Source organism: Bubalus kerabau, chromosome 20 (assembly GCF_029407905.1).
Source record: "Bubalus kerabau isolate K-KA32 ecotype Philippines breed swamp buffalo chromosome 20, PCC_UOA_SB_1v2, whole genome shotgun sequence".
Classification (NCBI taxonomy): domain Eukaryota; kingdom Metazoa; phylum Chordata; class Mammalia; order Artiodactyla; family Bovidae; genus Bubalus; species Bubalus kerabau.
Genome location: NC_073643.1, coordinates 57,181,854 through 57,207,185, shown reverse-complemented (window position 1 = coordinate 57,207,185; position 25,332 = coordinate 57,181,854). Strand labels below are relative to the sequence as shown.

Below are 25,332 nucleotides of genomic sequence, written 5' to 3'. Positions count from 1 at the left end.
AAAGGAAATCAACTCTGAATATTCATTGAAGGACTGATGCTGAAGCTGAAGCTCCAAAGAGCCGACTCACTGGCAAAGACCCGACTCACTGGCAAAGACCCTGATGCTGGGAAAGACTGAGGGCAGGAGGAGGAGGTGACAGAGGATGAGATGGCTGAACGGCAGTTAAAGCAAACCCAGGGAGACAGTGAAGGACAGGGAAGCCTGGCGTGCTGCAGTTCATGGGTTCGCAAAGAGTCAGATACAACTCAGCAACTGAACAATGGCAACTCAACAAAGTATTTACTGGCTCCCGGTGGCAGGAGAAAGAGTTGAATGAGGTGTGCAGAGACCACGGCTTTGAAAACGAAGGCACAGTAAGAATGGAAGAAATCGTTGTCACATCTACACCAAGTTCACTCTTACAATGGGCTCGTTGTCACAAACAGAAAATCCCCACAACCACCAGGACCCAGACAGAGAGAGGAGGAGACAGAAGCCGGGGAGCGCCAAGCATGTGCCTTGGGGCCATGCGCTTGCTTTCTCTTCAAAAATATTTAATGGAGAAAAAATTTACATGCCACACAATTCACTCGTTAATGTGAATTATTCAAAGGTTTTAGCACATTCACAAGGTGCAATCATTATCACGATCCAAGAAGGGAACACTAATCAGAAAGAAACCCTTACCCAGAAGCAGTCACTCTTCATTTCCCCCCAGGTCTCCACACACACCCCACTTCCCAGCAAAGCCTAATCTGCTCTGACTCTATGGACTGTTCAATCCTGGACATTTCATACCAATGAAATACTGTAACAGGTGGCCTTTTGTGACTGGCCTCCTTCACGCAGCATGAGGATTGCAAGGTTCATCCTTCATCCACGTTATAACATGCGCCTTTCTTTTTTATCACCAAATAATACTCCACTATGATTCCAAGCATCACATCCGCATTTGACTGGTCCGCTCACCAGGTGCGGGGCTTGTGGGTGGTTCCTGCCTTCTGGCGATTATGGTAAAGAATGCTGTTATAAACGTGTGTGTACGAGTTTCTGTGTGAACAGTAGTTTTCATTTCTCTTGTTTATACACCTAAAAGGGGAAGAACAGAGCCATATGGTAACTCTATTTAACTTTTTGAGGAACTGCCAGACTGCTTTCCAGAGTGACTGCACCATTTTACACTCCGAGCAACAGTGTGTGAGGGTTCCAATTTCTCCGTACCCGCCAACACTTCTTACTCTCATCTCTTATAGTCATCTTAGTGGGCCTGCAGTGGTATCTCACAGTGGCTTTGATCTGCATTTTTCTGACGGTTAATGATGCCAAGCATCTTTTTTTTAATGGACTAATTGGACATCCGTATATCTTCAAAAAAAGGTCAGTTTAAATCCATTGAAGTCACTCAGTCATGTCCGACTCTTTGCAACCCCATGGACTGTAGCCCACCAGGCTCCTCGGTCCGTGGGATTTTTCCAGGCATGAATACTGGAGTGGGTTGCCATTTCCTTCTCCAGGGGATCTTCCCAACCCAGGATCGAACCTGGGTCTCCCACATTGTAGGCAGATGCTTTACCATCTGAGCTACCAGGGAAGGCTGCCTTAAATCCACTGGCCACTTTTAAATTGGATTAGTGATTTTTTGTTATTGAGTTATAAGAATTCCCTATATAAATATTCTGGATATTGGTTTCTAATCAGAAAAATGAATTTCAAAAAAAAACACAACACCTTTATTCTCTAATTCTTTTCCTTTCTTGATAGTGTCCTTTGAAGTACAAAGTTGCTAATTTTCATGGAGCCCAATTCCCAATTAATCTGTACTATCCTTTGTTAGGTGCTTTCTTATTCAATGCTCACAGTTAATTGTGCAGAGTAGAGATTACTGATCCCATTCAACAAATAAGGAAAAGGAAGCTCAGTGAAGCAAATGACCCAAGGTCTCACAGGGGGCCACTGCACATGGCCCTGCCCTGCCACACGAGTGAACAGAGCAGTTGTGGCCATTGCTCGGAGCTGGGCCATGAATTCAGGCCTTCTGGACCAGGCCAGGTTCAGGCCTTCATACACTCCGGGAGTGTTACTGTGCAATATGGCCAAGTTTTAAACAGACTCCTCAGATAGTACACATTTAACATTCTAAGGATGCTGCTGTTACTTAAAACAAGGGGATCTGGCGAATCTGTCTTTGGAAGTTATATGAACACGTAGTGAGTTGGGCATGTTTTATAAACATACTCAATTGTAATGAGGGGAGGTCTGAGTTTATGATGAAGCCAAAAGTCCTGGATACCTAAGTCTGGAAAAGGAGGTAAGTTATTCGGTTGGATTGCACCTTTTAGGATTTATATACATGGTGACACACACACCAACCAATACAAAGTATGAGAAGTCATTTAAGATTAAAGGGAGATCTAAGTCTCAGAATTGTTTCTAGCAATGGCAGCCCGATATGAGAGATGCCAGAGGACACTGATACACTGTATGAGAAGGAATCACACGGACACGTTTGAAGACATTCTGATATAAAAACTGGCCATCTTTGTACTTCTCAGTCACACCAGAACATTGAATCAAAATTACTGAATTACTGGAGCTATAAAGGATTTCACATTTCTTCCAATCTCCTTAATTTAAGTGATGTAATCGATGCACCAACTGTGGACTCAAGTCCTCACAAGAACACTAGCAGAACAGGGACTAAAATTTAAGGAGGATGCAGTGTCCATGTTCTAGTTCTTATTATCAGCTGTTTGAACTCTGCTTTTAGCATTTATGGCTCTTCCCCTCTCTCCCCCACAGACCTCCAAGTGGGTTGTGCCATCCAAGACGCCTCTACTAAAGGGTGTGGAAGTGTGCCCGAGGTTCACGGTCCATCTTCCAACTGGCTCGTCCCTAATACCAGCTTATTTAAACATCTCAGGTCCATGTAGATAACTCTGACAGCAAATAAAAGGGGCTCATTTTATGAAGTGAATTCTGAAGGGATACTGCCAAGCCTTATTTCAAAAGCCAGGCTCCAGTTTCCAGTCTAAGAATTAGATGGCTTTCTGCCTGCTGTCTCTGCCTTTCCCCTCTCACTTAGGAAAGAAGGCCAAAGCTGAGCCTCGAGGGACTGCTTCATAAGGAAAAATCGATGCAGGGTACGGAGTCAGGATGGGCCAGTGCAGGTTGGAAGTGGGCTAGCAGAAGGCTTGGGAGAAGAGACGCTGCTTCGCGAGCGGGTTAGGTCAGTCCCCAAGGCCATTTCCCTCCACTGGAAACAGGTTTAAGTGCTGACACGGGGGTTTCCCACAGCTTCTACTAGCCTCCAAAGGCATATTTGTCATCGGAGGCTCTTGATGAAGCTGTACATAAATATCTGACTGTTGTTAAATACAAAACAAAACAAAACAAAAATATTCCACGGGAACCAAATCAAAACCAGCTGTGAGGGGGAGAGGCCAAAAACTGTGTCAGTGCAGAAGGCCCAGCAGAAACACTTGTTAACTGTGCTATTTACTTTGCTGAATAGTAAACTGTCATGCCAATGAAGTCGTATCACATGACTACAATGTCTTTCATATGACTCTCCAGCTATGGGAGAAATGGGCATTTTATTTTCTAGAATTCTGGATTCTGTAGTGGATGAGTCAGAATCTGAGTTTTAATTCAGAATCAGCCCATCGGCCCAGGCCTGTTCATTGCCAGTCATCAAAATTAAAAAAAAAAAAAAAAAATTATGATTTTTACATCCTATGGTATATAGCTGGTGTGCTAAACTTACTGTTTAAATGATCATTCATTAATCCCTAATTCTGCAGAAAGAAAGTAGTGCTTAGCAAAAACACAGTTCTTTTAAAGGAGTGCCATAATTGCAATCTTAAAAAATAACTGTATGACACAGCATCAAGTAAAACGTGCGTGCGTGCGTGCGTGTGTTAGTCTCTCAGTTGTGTCTGACTCTCTGCGACCCCATGGACTGTAGCCTGCCAGGCTCCTCTGTTCATGGGATTCTCCAGGCAAGAATACTGGAGAGGGTTGCCATTTTCCCCTCCTGGGGATTTTCCCAACCCAGGGATCAAACTCAGATCTCTTGTATTGTGGGCAGATTCTTTACCATCTGAGTCACCAGGGAAGCCAAGTAAAATGTAGCCTAAAATTAATGTTGGAATCATGAAACTTGCCAACTTTCAAAAATGAGAATGAACTATTTCAGGCAAGTTGGGTTATGGAATTTTGGAATTTGAACATCTCAAGCATATACCAATATAGCTTGTTTTATTAACTCCTATAAATCAGTGTTTTCTCTCTCTGGTTAGATAGAGTTTGAAACTTATTTGGCATTTCCCACAGCACAATGTTGAACTCTCAGTTGGAACTAAAGCAGTACATGTGAACTGATACTTGATGAAAAATAACCCTAAGAAGGAAAGTCACAGCAAATTTTATGAAAAGATGGCTAAGTCATTCACAAGTTTGATTAGACTCGGCCTTTTTACAACAAGCTCAGCAATTTAAAGAGTATGTGGTGAGCACGTCAAGGGCTCCGTGACTTGGATGTCTTGTGTTTCATCAACTTTAGGGTCATTTCCTCTGGTTCCAACTGGGATAAACAATCAGCTAGGAGCCATGGGGGACTGGGGTCCATCTTTAAATATGCGAGACCATTCTCAACAGGGTCTTGAAAGTAAAGGTCAGAACTCTGTGCAAAATTCCCTGTTCAGAGAGCAACATTTTAAGAGGGTAAAAAGCTAAGTGGGGCCTCCCAGAGTGTACTTACCAAGAGCTAAACTGGCTACAAAGAATCTAGCAATCTCTGCCTAAGACCCTTTCCTTATGAAAAATTTATGAGGTGGGTGTTTTAAATTTTTCAATCTACAACTTGAGATAAAATTAATTCATCACCACATATTTTTCATTTAAGTATTTTTACTGCATCCTTGGTCTATAGCTTCTCTTCACTGTACTAAATGAAACAGGAGGACTTTATCTGCTAAACCAAGCTACCAGTTCTATTCTTTTTCTCCAAGCTGTATCTCCACCCTGTCTCTAATACCATCTAGTTATTTTCACTCATTTATTCCACTACCTCAAAATCATCACAGCCCAAGATAAACTGACCTGTGACTCTGGCACCCCCTCCCCCAACTGCCAGCCCCCTTTTTGCACCTTGCTCCTCACCCCTCTTCCAACAGACCCAACCTGGCGATCTGTCTATTCCTCTCAACAGCACTATCATTAAACTAGTACAAAGGCCATCATTTTTGGATACTCGATGACGGGAGGGAGGTGAGTGCAAAAAACTCCATGGGTCAATCTCACTAAACATGGTAGATTCTGTCTTGAATCTCTCTCTCAACCCATTCTCTCTGTGCCCCTTTCAATGAAAATACAGGGATCTATAATCTCTAGTGGGATCAGTTTTGCATTCCTCCTTCATAAAGGGGCCATATCTGGGGAGACAGACCACAGATGTTAAGGGAGACGAAAAAGTTTAATAACAATGAAACATTTTCTTTCTTTAAACTGAAAGGAATTACCCTGCTACAAAATGGATGAACCTAGAAAACATCATGCTAAGTAACAGACATCAGACACAAAGGCCTTAACTTTGGTTTCAGGCTCTTGAAAGTGAAGTCGCTCAGTTGTGTCCAATTCTTTGAGACTCCAGGGACTGTACCCTGCCAGGCTCCTCCATCCATGGGATTTTCTATGCAGGAATACTGGAGTGGGTTGCTATTTCCTTCTCCAGGGGATCTTCCAGACCCAGGGATCGAACCTGGGTCTCCCACATTGCAGGCACACTCTTTACTGTCTGAGCCACAGCAGAAGCTCATTCAGCCTCTTGATGAAGGTCAAAGAGCAGAGTGAAAAAGCTGGCTTAAAATTCAACACTAAAAAAGCTAAGATCATGGCATCCAGTCCCATCACTTTGCAGTAAATAGGAGAGGGGAAAAGTGGAAGCAGTGACAGACTTTATTTCCTTGGTCTACAAAATCACTGTGGATGGTGACTGCAGCCATGAAATTAAAAGATACTTGCTCCTTGGAAGAAAAGCTATGACCAACCTAGACAGTGTGTTAAAAAGCAGACACATGACTTTGTTGACAAAGGTCTGTATAGTCAAAGTTGGTTTTTCCAGTTGTCATGTAATGAGAGGGTAACAGGCAGGATGCCTAGGGGCCCCCAAATGGAGGAAATAGGCTGCAAATATCAGACATTTTAAAAAAATCTCTCTTAAGCGGCAGGAGGAAACAAACTACAAATATCAAGATTTTTCTCCCTTTTCTATACAAAATTAAAAGGAGGTTTCTTTTAAAATTCTGTGTTGCCATGATGACACCTGGTTCTACCTGAACTTAACTTTTCTCAAACTTTGAGCTAACCAATGCATTTTTCTTATGGAAATGTTTTTTTTAAGCTATGTTAATGAACTATGTACTTCCTTCAGTCAGTTCAGTCGCTCAGTCACGTCTGACTCTTTGGAAGCCCATGGACTGCAGCATGCCAGGCCTCCCTGTCCATGTATTTACCTTAGATTGGTTTGCCTAAGACTCAGAACCGACTTGACAAACCAGTCTGTTTTATTCAACAAACCAGTATGTTTTATTCAACAAACCAGTATGTTTTACTCATGCAAATGTTCTCTTAAGCCATGTTAATGAGACTATGTTATTCCTTGGAAATCCGCCTGTCTCCAAGATATACAAGATATATATGAATCATTTTATGGTCCGGGATGACTCACCTTGTGCCCATGTTATCTCAAAATCCATGCTGCAGGTGAGAGGCCTGGTGTCACTGAGTTTTGAGACACTTCCTTTCTCTAATTAGCAGCCTGCCAGTAGGTATGTAACATCCTGCTAAAGGCTAGCAGGGGGGCACTCTTTCTGCCTGCTTCTGATGTCTATACGTCAGAAGTGTTTTCTATCTCTTTTATACTTTAATAAAACTTTATTACACAAAAGCTCTGAGCGATCAAGCCTCATCTGCTTTTGAACTGTGGTGTTGGAGAAGACTCTTGAGAGTCCCTTGGACTGCAAGGATATCAAACCAGTCCATCCTAAAGGAAATCAACCCTGAATATTCATTGAAAGGACTGATGCTGAAGCTATAATACTTTGGTCACGTGACATGAAGATCCAGCTCATTGGAAAAGACCTTGATGATAGAAGAAATTGAAAGCAAATGGAGAAGGGGGCAGCAGAGGATGAGATGGTTGGATAGTATCACTGAGTCAATGGACATGAGTTTGAGCAAGCTCCGGGAGACGGTGATGGACAGGGAAGCCTGATGTGCTGCAGTCCGTGGGATTGCAGAGACAGACACGACTGAGTGACTGAACAGCAACAACACGTGACATATCCAGGACAGGAAAATCCACAGAGACAAAAGGGAGGTTAGTGGTCACCAGGACTGGAAGGAAGGAGGAGGCGGCAGTGAGGAGTGACAGCTCAGTGGGCACAAAGCTCCTTTTTGTGGGGATGAAAGGTACTGAGCTCGACAGTGACGGTAGCAGGACTGTGCATGTAAAAGGCAATGAACCGGGCATGCTGAGGGGGCGAACTCCACGCTGCGTGACTTGTACGTCAATGAAGCTAGTTTTGAAAAGTGCATTCGGGGCTTCCCTGGTGGCTCAGTGGTAAAGAATCCATCTGCCAAAGCAGGAGACACAGGTTCAATCCCTGATTCGGGAAGAGCCCACAGGCCATGGGGCAGCTAAGACCGCGTGCCACAGCCACTGAGTCTGTGCTCTAGAGCCTGGGAGCCGCAACTATTGAAGCCCGCGTGCCCTAGAGCCTGTGCTCAGCAACAAGAGAGGCCACCATAGTGAGAAGCCTGCGCACCGCAACGAAGAATAGCCCCCCTCACCACAACTAGAGAAAGCCTGTGCGAAGTATCACAGACCCCGTGTAGCCAAACAGAAGTAAACAAACAGTCTCTGATATCAGGTAACTCCAACTAAATGCTCAAGATCTGAGTAACATATTTTAGACTCTGGCCTCTGAGACCTTTATTCCAAGGACACCCTGGCCCCCCTCTCCTGTTGCACTCCCCCACGCTTTCCCTGCCCAAATCTTTTCAGAGACAGCCTACTTATGCTATCCCAACTAACTGGAAAATCCGGTCCCTTCCAAGGAAAGCTTTTTGTTGACATAGTTACTCCTCCAGGCAGGAGTAACAGTTTTCTCAGCACCTAATATGCAAATGTCGAAGGCGTTTTTGCTGACACTCGAGTTCAGTAGTCGCGTCTCTGCTGTGCACACTGTGAGCTCATCTCACTAAGTTTTGTATTCGGTTACGAGCACACTGCCCTGCTAGTGAGTTTTCAAAAGATGTTCAGTAAAGGCTTTCTTTTTTTGCAAAACTAGCATTTGTACAAATATTTTATAAACCATGTATAAAATGATACTGTCACATACAATTATCTGGTTGAATCTTTTGCAACTGCGATGTTGATGAATGAAACCAGTGAGTCCAAGAAGAGAATTAACTGGGCATTCTTCATTGCATGGCTTCCCTGGTGGCTCAGAGGGTAAAGCATCTGCCTGCAATGTGGGAGACCCTGGGTTCAATCCCTGGGTCGGGAAGATCCCCTGGAGAAGGAAATGGCAATCCATTCCAGTACTCTTGCGTGGAAAATCCCAGGGATGGAGAAGCCTGGTAGGCTACAGTCCATGGGGTCACAAAGAGTCGGACACGACTGAGTGACTTCACTTTCTTTCATTGCATTGCTAAAACAAGTTGGGACTTTTCCATATGGGATGCAGAAGTTTGTGTCTTTATTACTGAATATCTGTAAATGTACTGAGAGTCAACTGTGCAAATCAGCACACGGCCTTTACGCGGGTATGTGGATATCTTTTGATATTCATATTTATTCACACACACCTTTTTCACAGTCAAGTAGAACAACATAGGCAAGACAATGATTTTTGCTGCCAGGAGGTCTGCTGGTAAGCATTCTTTTTTGAAAAACATAGTCCTATTTCAAGTTTTTGAAGAAAAAGAATAACCCTTTTCTAAGATAGGGGTTGCAAACTCCAATACCAGTAAGAGTCATCAACTGAAAAGCATCTTCAAAACAGAGCACCATCACTTAAGAATATCTTTCGGGCCAGAAAGCAACAGCAGTGTTCGTCTCCACGAAGGGAACCGGGTGGTGAGGGACAGGTGTAGAATGAAGGTTTCCTTCCCACGCAGTCTTTTTATGCCTTTAAAACCTTGTATCAAGCACATTATTTAATCTATAAAATTGGCTTTTTGGCTCCAGCTAACTATCACTATTAAGGAATGCTGGCCTGGGGTTGCCAGATCGGATCTTTCAAAGAAGTTGGAAATGGGAAAACTCACATTTTTATGTAAAACTCATAATTTTTAAAATGTTGGCTTCATTCAGAATTTAACACATGGGAGGCCAAACAAAACACACGTGTAAGCCATATCTGGTCACAGGCCAACCAGTTTACCATCTCTAATCTAAAACCTATGTGTGGCCATGACTGCAAAACTATAAATGTACTTTACTGGAGGAAAACTTCAGAAAGAAAACTCAGCCTGTGGATGAGGTCACTTCCCCTTCCTGCCCTACCATCTCTCTGCTGTTGCTTTCTTAAACCGCTCCTTCTCCTTCTGGGTCTTCGAAAAGGCAACTGATGTTTGACCAACTAAAACGCAAAACAAGCCAGGTTTGATCAACGAATATACCCTTTATCCTAGCATCCGGTCTGTTTCTAAAGAGTGAAACATGGTAGGCACCAGCGATGGGGTCGATATCAAGTTGCAATTCTTCTAGGCAACCAAAGAGAAGTATGTGAATTATTTCTAGGTGGGTGGAAAAATTCCCCCGCCAACTAGTCAAATGCCACTAGTCCCTCACCATCAGCCCTGCTCAGGAGACGAAGTGCAGCCTTGATCAACCTAACATTCCGAACCTTCTCTGGGAAGCCAATCACAGTGCTGGGGAAAATCTCACCATCTCTTAATGATGAGAGACGCCAGTCATCTGCTGAGAATGAGGCTAAGAGACTCTGTGGGGGCCTGATCACAGGTCCCAAGTGGAAGACTGCATCTGCTGGACGCCCAGAGGACAGCAGGGCAAGACGAAGAAGAATCGCCCTCAGTTCCACGACAAGCACTAGAGAAGTGCCATCACGCCTCATGGTGAGGTGAAAACGCTTACTTCCATCTGCTGAGAGCTTCGGGAGATTTCATTTGGGTATTTCTGTGTGGTATTCCTACACTCGGTGATAGGTCCACTCTTATAAACAGCAGTCTTCACCACTAGCTAGTCCAGTGTTGGGCTGGCCCACCATTCACTGACCCCTGGGGCCTCCCCCAGTAGTGAGGATACACAACCCCAGACGGTAATCAATGAGCAGGACTAGGGGCTGATGGTAACTCTGCAAATGTCCTACTCCCAAAGGACATAGGCACCCAAGCGTTTCTTATGTTACTTGAGGAAATGCTATGACAGGCCACGTTTTCCTAAGAGCTTCTTTACCCAGGTTACTGTGGGAGAGGGCTGAGTCGGGGGGATGTGTTGATTTAATCTCATTCATCCATCTTGAGGGATTCCCTGGTAGCTCAGACGGTAAAGAATTCCCCTGCAATGCAAGAGACCTGGGTTCGATCTCTGTGTCAGGAAGATCCCATGGACAGAGGAGCCTGGCGGGCTACAGTCTATGGGCTCGCAGAGTCGGACGCGACTGAGCGACTAAGCATCCACCTTGAAGAACTGTTTTGCCAAGTGACCAGGCAGTGCCACACATACACAGCATACTATTTTCTGAGAACAACGAGCATTTGGAAAAGCAAAATGATCATCCACCCTGTAATCCCAGTCTTTAAAAAACAAACAAACCATGACTGTAGCAACCCAGGAAATTAAGATTTGCAAAATATTCTAAATGGCAAGCAAAACAAAACTCTCTTAGGTTGTAACTGAGAAGGCAACCTCATGGTGGGCTTCAGCGGCCCAAGAGGACGGATTCGCTTGTGAAATAAAAACCAGGCGTGTTCTTGCTGAACATGGCCAGAGTCCAGTGTCTTCCCTGACTTGCATTTTGATGTATGGACATCACAGCCAACTCTGCATTGGCCACAGGCATGCTGCCCCATAGAAAGAACCTGGATGCTTGGAAATCAATAGCCCACAGTTTCTTCATCAGCAGTTTTGTGCATTTGGCACCCACCACACAACAACCTGCACACAGCAGCATCCAGCAACTGCAAAAGGCTCGTTTACTCACCACCAGCAGACTGACTTAGCAATTTAGTTCTAAGGAAAACATTCATAATTAACCACTTCCTTCCTTTTCTGTAAATCTGAATATCAAACAGGTTTTAGACACATCTGTCTTCTGAACAAGATCTTTGTCTTAAGTCTTACCTCAGCAGCCTGGGTCTCTTGATGCAGCAAGGTAAGACCGGTCAAGTCCTCTAAGAAGGAATGTGAAGAATTAAACACCTTCGCCAGGAAATTAAATCCTTCTCGTTCATACTGATCAAGAACCTGTAAAGACATTTATGAGTGAAAGTGTTAAGTCACTCGGTCATGTCCGACTCTTTTTACCCCATGGACTACGGCCCTCCAGGCTCCTCTGTCCATGGAATTCTCCAAGCAAGAATACTGGAGTGAGTAGCCATTCCCTTCTCCAGGAAATCTTCCTGACCCAGGGATTGAACTGGGGTCTCCCGCATTGCATGTGGATTCTTTACTGTCTGAGCCACCATGGAAGTATATTAGATATATGTTAAGGGGGAGGTAGGATTTAAATGCATATTAAAATTAAAAGATTTTTACTTCTAATAATCACCTGTCAAAAAATGGAACTAAAACAAGAATTAAAAATTAAATATGGGAAAAATCAATCTGTTAGGCAAAAAACTGTGAGGGTTTAGTATTTATCATTTTCCTTTTCTTAGAACGACAATACTATCTTCCAATTCAGATGACAGTATTTCTCAGACAAAATAAGTTACATGCAAATTCACTAAAAATTCTAGAAGAGTAGAGGTTGCTGATTCTAAAGTTCACTTTTTAGGAGAAAAGTAATAGGCAATTATTTCCTTGTGTATTGACAGATGAATGGATAAAGAAATTGTGGTACATATATACCATGGAATACTAGCCATAAAAAGGTATGAATTTGAGTCAGTTGGAATCGGGTGGATGAACCTAGAGCTTGTTATACAGAGTACAGTAAGTGAGAAAGAGGAAAAACAAATGCTGTATATTAATGCATATCCATGAAATCGAGAAAAATGGCACTGACGACCCTATTTGCAGGGCAGGAATAGAGACACAGACGTCAAGACTGGACTGAGGGACGCAGCAGGGGAAGGCGAGGGTGGGGCAAATGGAGAGCGCAGCACTGGCCTATATCCACTACCATGTGTGACAGAGACGGCCAGAGGGGAGCTGCGGCGCGACACAGAAAGGTCAGCTGCACTCTGCGATGGCCCAGAGGGGCGGGCGAGGCTGCTGCTGAGAGGGAGGCTCAAGAGGCAGGCGGCACGTGTATATTTATAGCAGGTTCACGCTGCTGTATGGCAGAAACACAACGCTGCAAAGCAATTATCCTCCAATTAAAAATAAATTAATACAGGAACAAACAAACAAAACTATAGGCAAAAGAAGAGCCAAGAAAAAAATTTTTTAAGAATAAAGGGAAAGGAAGGGACAAAAGGTGGGAAATGAGACCCACCAGTTAGTCAAATGCATTAAAAATGATTTTTTTAATGTAAAAATGAATTTCATCAGGCATATCACAAAAAAGTTGCCCAAACAGCCAATAAACATATGAAAAGTTGCTCAACATTACAAGTGACAGGTAAAAACCACAATGAACGGCTACTTTATAGCTACCAGAGCAGCTAAGATGAACAAGACAGAAAACACCAAGTACTCACAGGAGTATGGAACAACCACTGTTCTCATGGGAAGACAAAATAACCACCTTAGGCGTTTAATATTTATATGCCCTGTGACCAAGAGATTCTTAAAGAAGGCTGAGTGCTGAAGAATCAGTGCTTTTGAACTGCAGCATTGAAGAAGACTCTTGAGAGTCCCTTGGACTGCAAGATCAAACCAGTCCATCCTAAAGGAAATCAGTCCTGAATATTCATTGGAAGGACTGATGCTGAAGCTGAAGCTCCGATACTTTGGCCACCTGATGCGAAGAGCTGACTCATTGGAAAAGACCCTGATGCTGGGAAAGATTGAAGGAGGGAGGGGAAGGGGACGACAGAGGATGAGATGGTTGGATGGCATCACTGACTCAATGGACATGAGTTTGAGCAAGCTCTAGGAGATGGTGAAGGACAGGGAAGCCTGGTGTGCCCATGGGGTCGCAAAGAGTCGGACATGACTGAGCGACTGAACAAAACCAACAAACAAAAAAATGTGCACAGAGGTGCATCAGAAGACCAGAACAAAAGCGTCCACAGCAGCACCATTCACGACAGCCCCAACAAGGAACTACTCCAGTGTCCATCAACAGTAGGCTGAATTAACAAACTGTGGCTTATTCATGCAATGGAATAACACAGACATGCAAATGTACGACAGCTACAAGCAACAACATAGATGATTCTCACAAACTACGTTAGACAAAAGAAGGGAGAGAAGTGTACACTACAGGATTACAACACTGTGAAGTTTTTAAAAAATGAACCTGTGCTGTTAGAAGTCACCAGTGTGGTTGTGCAGTGAGGGACTGGAACTGGAATAGGGCACAGAGGAGGGTCTGAGGTGCTGGTAACTTTTTCTCTTTTATCTGGGTTCTGGTTACAAAGATACACCTGGTGAAAAACTATCAAGCACTTTTTCATATATACATTGTCCTTTGATCAAAAGATCAAAAGAGGGACTTCCCTGGTAACTTAGTAGATAAAAACCTGCCTGCCAGTGCAGGGGACAAGGGTTTGATCCCTAGTCCAAGAAGGCTCCACATGACACAGAGCAGCTAGGCCTGTGGACCACAGCTGTGAACCTGCACGCCCCAACTGCTGAGCCCTTGTGCCCTGGAGCCTCTGCAGCAAGAGCAGCCGGCACAACAAGAAACCCCCATTCGCGGCAGCTAGTGAAAGCTCACACAAAGCCACAGAGACCCTTTGCCAAAAGCAAAGGAATTAGCTAATTTTAAAAAATATCAAAAGATACGAGATCGGTAGTCTTTTTGAGGAGAACAATATAAGAACATGACTGCTTAAAAGTGATTAGCACACTTAGGAATTCAATGATCACTGTGAATTACAGAAGGCACACGGTGAACCAGAAGGCCTTGGAAATTCTCTCAAAACTCAGAGTAAATAAAGAGACGACTGCTTCAGATACACAGCAGACACTGATGATACATCCCGGAAATCAACACATGAACGGAAAGGTTGGAAAAGCAATGACACGAAATAGAGAGAAAAGAATTTTAAAAAAATGTCTCCATGCAGAAATGAAAATGTAGAAGTCCTTCAATCCAGCAATTCCACTTCAAAGACTTGTCAAAGAATCTTTGCTGTTGTTAAGGCTTGCGGACTTGTGATCCCCTCCCCCCTTACAATATTCTTTAATACTGAGAGGGTAACAGGCAGAAAGGCCAGGGGTCTCCAAATGGAGGAGACAGGCTGCAAGCGTCAGACATGTTTTCTCTCTCTCTTAAGCGGTAGGAGGAAACAAACTACTAGTGTTATATTTTCCCCTTCTCTATACAAATTTAAAGAGACGTTTCTTTTCAAATTCTGTGTTGCCATGACGACACCTGGTTCCACCTGAACTTAACTATTCTCAAACCTTGAGCTAACCAATATATTTTTCTTATGGATATGTTTGTCTTAAGCTATGTTAACAAACTATGTATTTACCCTAGACTCTGTCTTCAAGTAGGTTGCAAACCAGTATGCAAACAAACCAGTATGTTTTACTCATGCAAATCTTCTCTTAAGATATGTTAATAAGACTGTATTTGCTTGGAAACCTACCTTTCTTCAAGATTCATGTCAATCATTTTATGGCCCGTGACAACTCACCTTGTGCCCATGTTACCTCAAAATGCATGCTGTGGGTGAGGGGCCTGTGCCATTCTCTAAGTTCTGAGACATTTCCTTTCTCTAATTAGCAGACTGCTAGTAGCTATATAACATCTTTCTAAAGACTAGCAGGGGGCACTCCTTCTGCCCCCTTCTGATGTCTGTGTCAGAAGCTTTCTCTATCTCTTTCATACTTTCAGTTAAAACATTATTACACAAAAGCTCTGAGCAATCAAGTCTCGTCACTGGCCCCGGACTGAGTTCTCCTCTGGAGCCCAAGTATCCCGGCGTTTTTCTTGGTTCAGCAACAACCTTTCAATATTCAGCTATTTTTTCTTTTACAAGGTGAATATTTTAAAGAAAATCTGACGATGAGCATGTTGACTCTTCAGTGGCATGCCCACCCCATCCCCACTTAAATCCTGCTTGTCGTTGGTCAGTCGCTCAGTCGTGTCCGACTCTTTTCGGCTCCATGGACTGTAGCCCGCCAGCCTTCTCTGTGCATGAGATTTTCCAACCAAGAATACTACAGTGGGTTGCTATTTCCTTCTCCAATATTTCACTTGCATGGGCACAAAGGCTGATGTGCAAGGATACTCACAGGAACACCATTTGCAACAACAAAAGATTTGAAATAACCACCCCTTTAAAGGTGCTGACTAACTAAACTGCAGTACATTTACGGTCAAAGACATAATCAGGATGCATTAAAAGAATGAGGCATTTCTACAGTACTGATATCAACTGACTTCCAAGACAGAGATGCATTAAAAAGCAATATCCAGACCATGAATTTAGTACTGATGCTTTTAAAATAAAGGTGGCGGAGAGGAAGTAAGGGAAATGCACATATGCAGGGGCTTGTTTTTGCATATAGTATCCCTGGAAGAACAGACACACACACACCCACATGCCTGATGACAAGTAGTTGCCTTTGTATAATCTTTTACACGACTTGAGTGCTTTAAACCATGTGCACATATTACCTATTCATATAATATCATAAATCTCAAAAAAAAATTTTTTTTCCTTTGGTGCCAGAGAAAGGTCTTAAAAGAAAAGGATGAAGAACTCTAATGTCCTAATGAGGAAGTTGGAACTGGAGGGGAGCAGTGGCTCCTCGTGGGCACAGCAAGTGTGTAGGTAGGGACCAGGGAAGTGGCCGCAGTGCTAAGTTAAGAAGAACAGGGAGCTGGGTGCTGGGGAGCTCTAGGGTCTGGACAGTAAGGCCCAGGGAGGGCCAGTCAGCTCTGGGGTCAGGCGGTGAGGTCATCTGCTGCCAGAGAAGGGGATGTGGTGGGCCATGGAGCTGGAGGAGGGTAGTGATGGTCTGGGACAGCAGGGTGGAGAATGGGAGAGGGGCAGGTGGTTAGTGGTGCACAAAAGTGCTGACAACCTAAAACCCCCATTTGGGACAAAAATTTGAGTTTGGGGAGAAAGATAAATAACAAAAAGAAAGATAAATAAACAATCCATCAAAGCTTGGGGACTGGCCAGAAAGGGTCAAATAATTTGAGGCGCTAGTGAGTAATTAAAAGACAGTTGCTTCTTGGAAGGAAAGCTATGACAAACCTAGACAGCATATTAAAAAGCAGAGACATCACTTTGCCGACAAAAGTTTATATAGTCAAAGCTGTAGTTTTTCCAGTAGTCATGTATAGATGTGAGAGTTGAACCTAAAGAAGGTTGAGTACTGAAGAACTGATACTTTTGAACAGTGGTGCTTGAGAAGACTCTTGAGAGTCTCTTGGACAACAAGGAGATCAAACCAGTCAATCCTATAGGAAATCAACCCTGAAAATTCACTGGAAGGACTGATGCCGAAGCTGAAGCTCCAATACTTTGGCCGCCTGATGAGAAGAGCCGACTCATTAAAAAACTCCCTGATACTGGCAAAGATTGAGGGCAGGAGGAGAAGGGGGCGACAGAGGATGAGATGGTTGGATGGCGACACCAATTTAATGGAGATGAGTTTCAGCAAACTCTGGGAAATGGTGAAGGACAAGGAAGCCTGGCTTGCTGCAGTCCGTGGGGTCGCAAAGAGTTGGACACGACTGAACGACAGGAGTGAGTAGTCATGAAGGGATCTGAGGTTGTTGAGCACAGACCTGCAGGCGGGAGGCACGGAGAAGAGGAATCCTGGAGAGCTGGAGGAGCAGGGGGTGACTCTTACATGCCAAGGCATCAACAAAGTGCAGTCTTTGGCCGATTAGCCACAGGAAATTAATCTGACAACCCAATGCCTGGATAAAAAAGCATTTAATAACTGAATTCCTCAGTAATTACGAGATTCCTTACAAACCAGAATGTTATCTCAGGAAAAATGTGCATAGAAATTAGGTGACCCTTTTCAAAATGCCAAGAGCTCTGTGTTTAGTGACCATCCCATTTTTTTTTAAGAGAGATGACATTAATATCGCTATTTTTTATTTTTTAATTGGCATATAGTTCATTTATAATGTTGTGTTAGTTTCAGATGTACAGCAGAGTGAGTGGTTCATACGTATCTATTCTTCAGATTATTTTTGCTTATAGCTTATTATAGAATACTGAGTGGAATTCCCTGAGCTATATACAATAGGTCCTTGTTGGTCATCTATTTTATATATAGTAGCTCATGCATGTTAATCTCAAACTTCTAATTTATCCATACCCCCGTTACCATAATCATAAGTTTTCTCTGTTAATCATAAGTCTTCTCTGTCTGTGGAAGTCTATTTTGTAAATAAGTTCATTTGTATCTTTTTTAGATTCCACATATACGCAATATCATATGATATTTGTCTTTCTCTGTCTCCCTTCACTTAGTATGATCATCTCTAGGTCTATCCAGTGATCACTTATTTCTGAGTGAACTATTCAACTCATTAAGCAGCTTCTTTGTGCCAGGTTTCCAGTAAGGCAAAAAAAAAAAAAAAAAAAAAAAAAGACATGGGAATGAAAAATGGACAAAAACTTTGATAAAAAAAAAAAATCTGGAGTAACTCCAGAGATGACTCTTTGTTGGACCTTAATTAAACCTGGAGATTTCAAGCCTGTGTTTCCACAGATAATTTTGTAGTGCTACAAATCTGGACGAAGTGGAAAAAACGAATGGCCAGGGTAGAATGAGTGAAGGCCTTCCCCATAATCAGGATGTACAGAAAGTTTGATGCTGAAACATTATTAATAGCTCTGGCTTGAAAAATATGTGGAAAAACTTAACCCTCCAGGGGCATATTTAATCATGCAAGAGTTTTCCAGTATTCCCTTTATGTGCTGGGAAGTTAATCTGTGTTACGAGTATAAGCAGCTTATAAAATGTAGGAGGATTTTTTTCCTCCTCCACAAACAGCTCAATCTTAAAGCAGAAAAAAATGTGTTTTAAATTATCAAAAAAAAAAGAGGAAAAAAAGTATCACGATGAATTTGAGCACTGCAACCTGTCATAAAACATAAAACATATAATACCTCTTAAGTAAATTATATAATATGTGGTCTTATACACATTACATTTTGGAAGGTTATAAGTATTCTAAAGATACTAGGTTATAAGTATTCTAAAGCTTATAAGTATTCTAAAGATTATAAGTTTATAAGTATTCTAAAAGGTTATATAAGGTTATAAGTATAAGAAGGTTATAAGTATTCTAAAAATTCTAAAGTTTTTTTTCAAGATCTTTCTGTGTTGTTAGGTGTTGTCATTATAGACTGCCTGAACTGGCTAAATCTGCTCCTGCCCCTAAAAAGGGCTCTAAAAAAGCTGTGACCAACGCCCAGAAGAAGGACGGCAAGAAGCACAAGCACAGCCACAAGGAGAGCTACTCCGTGTACGTGTGTACAAGGCGCTGAAGCAAGTCCATCTGGACACTGGCATCTCCTCCAAGGCCATGGGCATCATGAACTCCTTTGTCAATGACATTTTCGAGCGCATCACTTGCGAGGCATCGTGCCTGGCGTGGCGCATTACAACCAGCGCTTGACTATCACATCGAGGGAGATCCAGACCGCCGTGCGCTTGCTGCTACCTGGGGAGCTGGCCAAGCACGCCGTGTCCAAGGGCACTGAGGCTGTCACAAAGTATACCAGCTCCAAGTAAATATAATATGCCTAGCCGCTGTTAACGGAGAAGGCAATGGCACCCCACTCCAGTACTCTTGCCTGGAAAATCCCATGGACAGAGGGCCTGGTGGGCTGTAGTCCATGGGGTCACTAAGAGTCAGACATGACTGAGCTACTTCACTCTTTCACTTTCTAAAGATACTAGGAGAGTTTGCTAAGTAGAGAAATAATAACTCCTTTAAAGATATGGATCCTTTCCTGATGGACACAATTTTCCTTACTTAACTACGGCAACCCACCCCCGTATTCTTGCTGGGAAATCTCATGGACAGAGGAGCCTGATGGGCTACAGTCAGTGGGGTCACCAAGAGTCGGACACAACCAAACAACAAGGCCATGCTGCTCTCCGTGGCACGCTGAACTGCCATGGGGATTGAAGAAAACACTCTGCCTCACTGTCTTGGTAATAGGGAGCTGATCATTTTTAAATATCAACTAGATGGTTGGTAACTTTGTTTCTATTTCTGTATATGTCAGTGATATAAACCAGATAATGGATAAGCAAACAGCTTCCTATGGAAATGCAGCTATCATCTTAACTAAATCAGTTGCTGTTAACTTCCTCTGTTTAGACACAGGCTTTACAATGTCAAAACTTTAAAAAGGAGGACAGTTCTGAGTTCAAGATACATAATAGCAGGGGATGATTTATGGGTGCAAGAGTGAGAAGTACAAACGATTCAGTACAAGACAGGTTACAAGGACATATTGTACAACATGGGAGATACAGCCAACATTTTGCAATAATTGCAAATAGAGTATAACCTTTCAAAAACGTATAAAAATTTTTAAAAAGTGAGTCCGAAAAGATAAAAAAGTCTGAAATGAGATTTTAAGGTTAACTAGTTGTTTCCTGTAAACTGATCTAATTTCATAATGTAAATAAAAATAGAAACAAAGTTTAGAAAACATACCAGTATGTCAAAAACTAGAGTTGCCGGGAGCCAGTGTGAGGAACTCCGCCCGTGGCAAAGGTCATGAGGAAGGAGGCTTGGCATATGCAAAGGCGGGATGGAGCCTCAGGAGTCCCCCTGGAAATTCTCGAGCATCTACCCCCAAAACCAGAGTCTGCCTACTTTCTGCTTTGTGCTCACCTACACCTCTGACTTTACGGGGGGCTGTCCCCCACTACCTCTCTCTGAAAAAAGAGTTAGCTTACAGCTCCAGTTGATAAAGTTGCTGGGCGTGATAAGCGTGTTTTAACCTACAAACTCCTCTGAAGGTTATTCCGGCCACATGTGATCGTTCACAGCGTTCCAACCATGAGAGGCATGAGATGTTCTAAACTGTCTAAATACAGATTCCTTTGAGCAGTTAAAAGATTGATTAGAAATTGCATTGGTGAAGGGTTTTTCACTTGTTGGGCCAATGTTTGCTGCTAAGTTTCCATATCCCTTACCTACTGTGTCCCTGGCAGTGTATTGATTAATATAATTGGTGTAAGTAGTAGCTTTAATGTTTGTAACCTTGGACCCTTGAGTTAATTCTTTTTCTTGTTATAGCCCACCACACCTTTGCCCTATAGGAATGCAACTTTATCTAATGCTTTTGGAGGGTGGTGCCTGACTAATCACCTTTAGAGAAAAATAAGTTTTCTGAAGAAAGGGTCTTAAAATGTTAACAGGCCTCCGGGCCAGAAGATGATGCAAATCACCTAAACTTTTGCATATGATAAGTTTGCAGGAAGAAAGCCTGGCTTACTGCATGACTCTATCCCTTCCCCCATTATCTTCTATGCATAACTTAAGGTATAAAAACTACTTTGGAAAATAAAGTACGGGCCTTGTTCACCGAAGCTTGGTCTCCCCATGTTGTTCTTTCTCTCACCTTCTGGCTGAATTATTCAGCCTCTTTTCTCCACTGAATTTCCTCACTGAGCTATCCTTATTTAACCACTCTTCATATCTTTAATTAACGCTTAATTGATCTATTGTTTCCTGATCACCGAAGCCATCTCCCCTTCGAAACCCCTGACTCCACTGTGGCTGGACCCCGGCAATAGCATTAATCAGGATAATACCTGGCATGTCAAAAACACACTACAGATAAGTCTCTTGTTCTTTTCCTAATGTCACTGTATAGTGTCCATTTTTCTTAGGAATCCAAATCTAAAATGGGTACAATGGTAATTTAGAGGATATGGGAGATTTTAAATCAAAATGTTAAATAGCTTTCAAATTTCAACAATGGAATAAGAGTTCCGAACACTTCACGGATTTTAACTGAACTTCTTACAGTGCAACACACAACTGTACTAAAAACAAAGCCAAATAATATCGTATCTTGGTGTTGTCACATACCAAACTCAGAAATCTACTGAGGTTAATTGAGCAGAAGGAACGAAACTGAAAACTGGGAGACAATATGCAATGGGCAGTAATTTGCCAACAGTGGGCAAAACTTCGTCTTTCTGAGTCTGTCTGCTCATCGCTACAATGGGTTTGTTTGTTGCTTAGTTGCTAAGTTGTGTCTGACTCTGCGATCCCATGGACTGTGGTCCACCAAGCTCCTCTGTCCATGGGAAGAATACTGGAGAGGGTTGCCATTTCCTCCTCCAGGGGATCTTCCTGACTCAGCGACTGAACCTGCGTCTCCTACATTGGCAGGAGGGTTCTTTACCACTGAACCACTGGGGAAAACCTACAGTGGGGATAAAACTCCAAGCCTATCTGTCCACTTAGATTAAAAAAAAAAAAAAGATTTTATGACTTCAATCACTAAGAATGGTTTACAAAGGACAATAAAAGTGCTATTCCTTTATTACCTTTTTTGCACTTATTCTCATGATACAATTACTATCAGCTAATAGGGTGTGACACATACAGAAAACAGAGGACAAAATGACACACAGTGACATTAGAGAAAATATCAGAGTAAGGGGCTCTGAGAACACTCTCTTCCATAAATGAGAATACTAACAAACCCTGAGGCATATTTATTTAAGAAAAGCAGCTGTAAAAATAAGGTTTGTGGCATTTTAACTTGACCAGTTCCCACCCCTTTTCCCCTTCTAGCTTGACTGTAGCCTTGAAAACCAACACACCATCACAGTGAAAACTAGGCTGGTAGCCGCGGAGGAGGCACATCGGAGCTCTGAAGGAGCTGTGACCCCATGTTCAGAAAACTGCCACCTGTTTGCCACTCACTTGCTGCTCAGTTGCTGTCTTTATTTGACTTGACTCAGAAATCACCATATGTGAAAACCTTTTTCCAGGGACCAGTTGTTGAAAAGTATCAGGAGCAACTGTTGTTCAACAGTGTGATCTGCTGAGGTGGTAAGTGACAGTTAAAGCAACAATAAGCTTAAAACAAAAAGCTTAAAAGGAAAATCTGGTGAATCCCACAATCTTAGGAATCCAGAAGACTACACAGAACTAGGTGCATGCCTTAAGTCACACATGCCCTCAGGAAAGATCTGAGAAAGCCTTAAGCTCTCACCTCTAGCTGATCAGGAGGATCTGGGCAGGTAGGAGATGAAGGGTAAGGCAGAGTCCCTAACTGCCCAGGCGAGCACTGAAGACATGGCCCACCACACACAGAGCCCCCAACAGAGAGTGGAAAGCTTACTGGTTCTGTTAGGGGAAGCACACTGATTGAAGTACAGGTGCCCCACCCTGGCCAGGCACCATAGTAACCACTTGCATGAGTTGTTTTAGGACGAGAGATCCTGATAAGGAATACGGAACTAATAAGCCACCAACCGGGTAGAGTTCGGGAAAGGCTGAAAGGAGACACCACGTGTCCATCCACTTCCCAGAATCCCTCTGGCTAGCATCCATCTTGGCTGAGCATGCGCTCCACCAGGAAAGACTCTGAATTAGAATGATTGGCCAAAGACCACCCGGAAACTAATCCCATCACCATAAAACCCGAGGAGCCATGCGGCAGAGCAGTTCTCCTGGGTTCCCTTACCTTACTGCTCTCCACCCGGGTGCCCTTTCCCAATAAAATCTCTTGCTTTGTCAGCACATGCGTGTCCTCGGACAATTCATTTCCAAGTGTTAGACAAGAGCCCAGTTTCGGGCCCTGGAAGGGGTCTGCCTTCCTGCAACGGTTCCAGGCATTTCAGGAGATCTCTGTCCAGTCATTAGATAGCCACTAAGTTAACTGAGCATAAAGGGCCACACAGGACAAAGACTACAAACCTAACGAGATTAGTTTAGAGAAGTCACTGAATAACAAACAACAGGAGCAGCAAGGAATGACAGCAAACCCTGGAGAAGGAAGAAAATCTGATCCCAGAGCTTCTGCGTTATATTGTTGAAAACGTCCAGCTATCAACAGAAAATTACCAGTTATGCAGAGAAACAGGAAAGTATGTCCCCCACACAAAACAAAAATGAAATCAGTCTATAGAAACTGTCCCTGAGGAACCTACTAGACAGACTTGAAAATGACTATTTTAAGTATGTTCAAAGAACTAAAAAAATCATGTGTAAGTAACTAAAGGAAAGTACGAGAATGCTACCTCACCAAAATACAGAATACCAATAAAGGAAAACCAAAAAAAAAAAAAGAGAGAGACATTCTGGAATTGAAAAACACAACTGAAAAATTCATGACTCTCAACAGCAGATTTGGGTTAGCTGAAGAAAGAATTACTGAACATGAAGAGAGGTCAACTGAGACTAGCCAGTTTCAAAACTCTTTCAAAAAATTGCAGAGGAAGGAACACTTCTAAACTCATTCTATGAGGCCACCATCACCCTGATATCAAAACCAGACAAAGACAACATAGAAAAAGAAAATTATAGGCGAATATCACTGATGAACATAGATGCAAAAATCATCAACAAAATTCTAACAAAGAGAATTCAACAACACATTAAAAAGTTCAAACACCATAATCAGCTGGGTTTATTCCAGGGATGCAAGGATTCTTCCATATATACAAATCAATCAATGTGACATACCATATTAACAAACTGAAAGATAAAAACCATATAATAATCTCAAGAGATGCAGAAAAAGCCTTTGACAAACTTCAGCACCCACTTATGATTAAAATTCAAAAAATAGGCACAGAAGGAACCTACCTCAACACAGTTAAATCCACTTATGGTAAGCCCACAGCAATCAGTATTCTCAGTGGTGAAAAACCAAAAGCATTCTCTATAAGATCAGGAACAAGACAAGGGTGCCCACTCTCACCAATATTATTCAACATAGTTTTGGAAGTCCTAACTATGGCAATCAGAGAAGAAAAAGAAATAAAAGGAATCCAGATTGGAAAAAAAGAAATAAAGCTCTCACTGTTTGCAGATGACATGATACCATACACAGAAAACCCTAGAGATACTATCAGAAAATTACTAGAGCTAATCACTGAATTTAGCAAAGTTGTGGGATACAAAATCAATACACAGAAATCACTTGCATTCCTATATACTAACAATGAAAACTCAGAAAGAGAAATTAAGGAATCAATCCCATTCACCACTGCAACAAAAAGAATAAAATATCTAGGAGTAAACCTACCTAAGGAGACAAAATAAATGTATACAGAAAATTATAAGGCACTGATGAAAGAAATCAAAGATGACATAAACAGATGGAGAGATATTCCATGTTCCTGGCTTAGACGAATCAATATTGTGAAAATGACTATACTACGAAATGCAATCTACAGATTCAATGCGATTCCTATCAAACTACCAATGGCATTTTACACAGAACTAGAACATAAAATTTCACAATTCATATGGAAACACAAAATTCCCCGAACAGCCAAAGCAGTCCTGAAAAGGACGAATGGAAGTGGAGGAATTAACTTTCCTGACTTCAGATTATACTACAAAGCTACAATCATAAAGACTCTATATAGTACTGGCACAAAAACAGAAATATAGACCAATGGAACAAGATAGAGAGCCCAGAAATAAACCCATGTACTATGCGTAGCTTATTTTTGACAAAGGAGCCAAGAATATACAATATAAAAGAGGCAAAGATAGCCTCTTTAGTAAGTGGTGCTGGGAAAACTGGTCAGCTACATGTAAAAGGATGAAATTAGAACAGTTCCTAATACCATACACAAAGATAAACTCAAAATGGATTAAAGACCTAAATGTAGGACCAGAAACTATAAAATTCATAGAGGAAAACATAGAATACTCGATGACATAAATCAAAGCAAGATCCTCTATGACCCACCTCCTAGAGTAATGGAAATAAAAACAAAAATAAACAAGTGGGATCTAATTAAACTTAAAAGCTTTTGCACAGCAAAGGAAATTATAAACA

General features: G+C 42.4%; 1 protein-coding gene across 7 annotated transcripts in view; it reads right to left on the bottom strand.

Moving 5' to 3' along the window:
- The window catches only part of ATG7 (autophagy related 7), a 273,321-nt gene that overhangs the window by 112,057 nt on the left and 135,932 nt on the right, over positions 1-25,332 (bottom strand). For 4 of the 7 annotated variants that reach the window (XR_008705982.1, XR_008705983.1, XM_055557371.1 and 1 more), the window contains one exon: positions 11,354-11,476. Coding sequence is in view for 5 of the 7 variants with exons in the window: in XM_055557371.1 (XP_055413346.1) it covers positions 11,354-11,476 (123 nt within the window). In the remaining 2 variants the exon portion in view is untranslated. Of the gene's footprint in view, positions 1-6,373; positions 10,569-11,353; positions 11,477-17,096; positions 17,232-25,332 lie in introns of those variants that run through there. The other 3 variants (XM_055557368.1, XM_055557367.1, XM_055557372.1) reach the window with 3 other exon arrangements.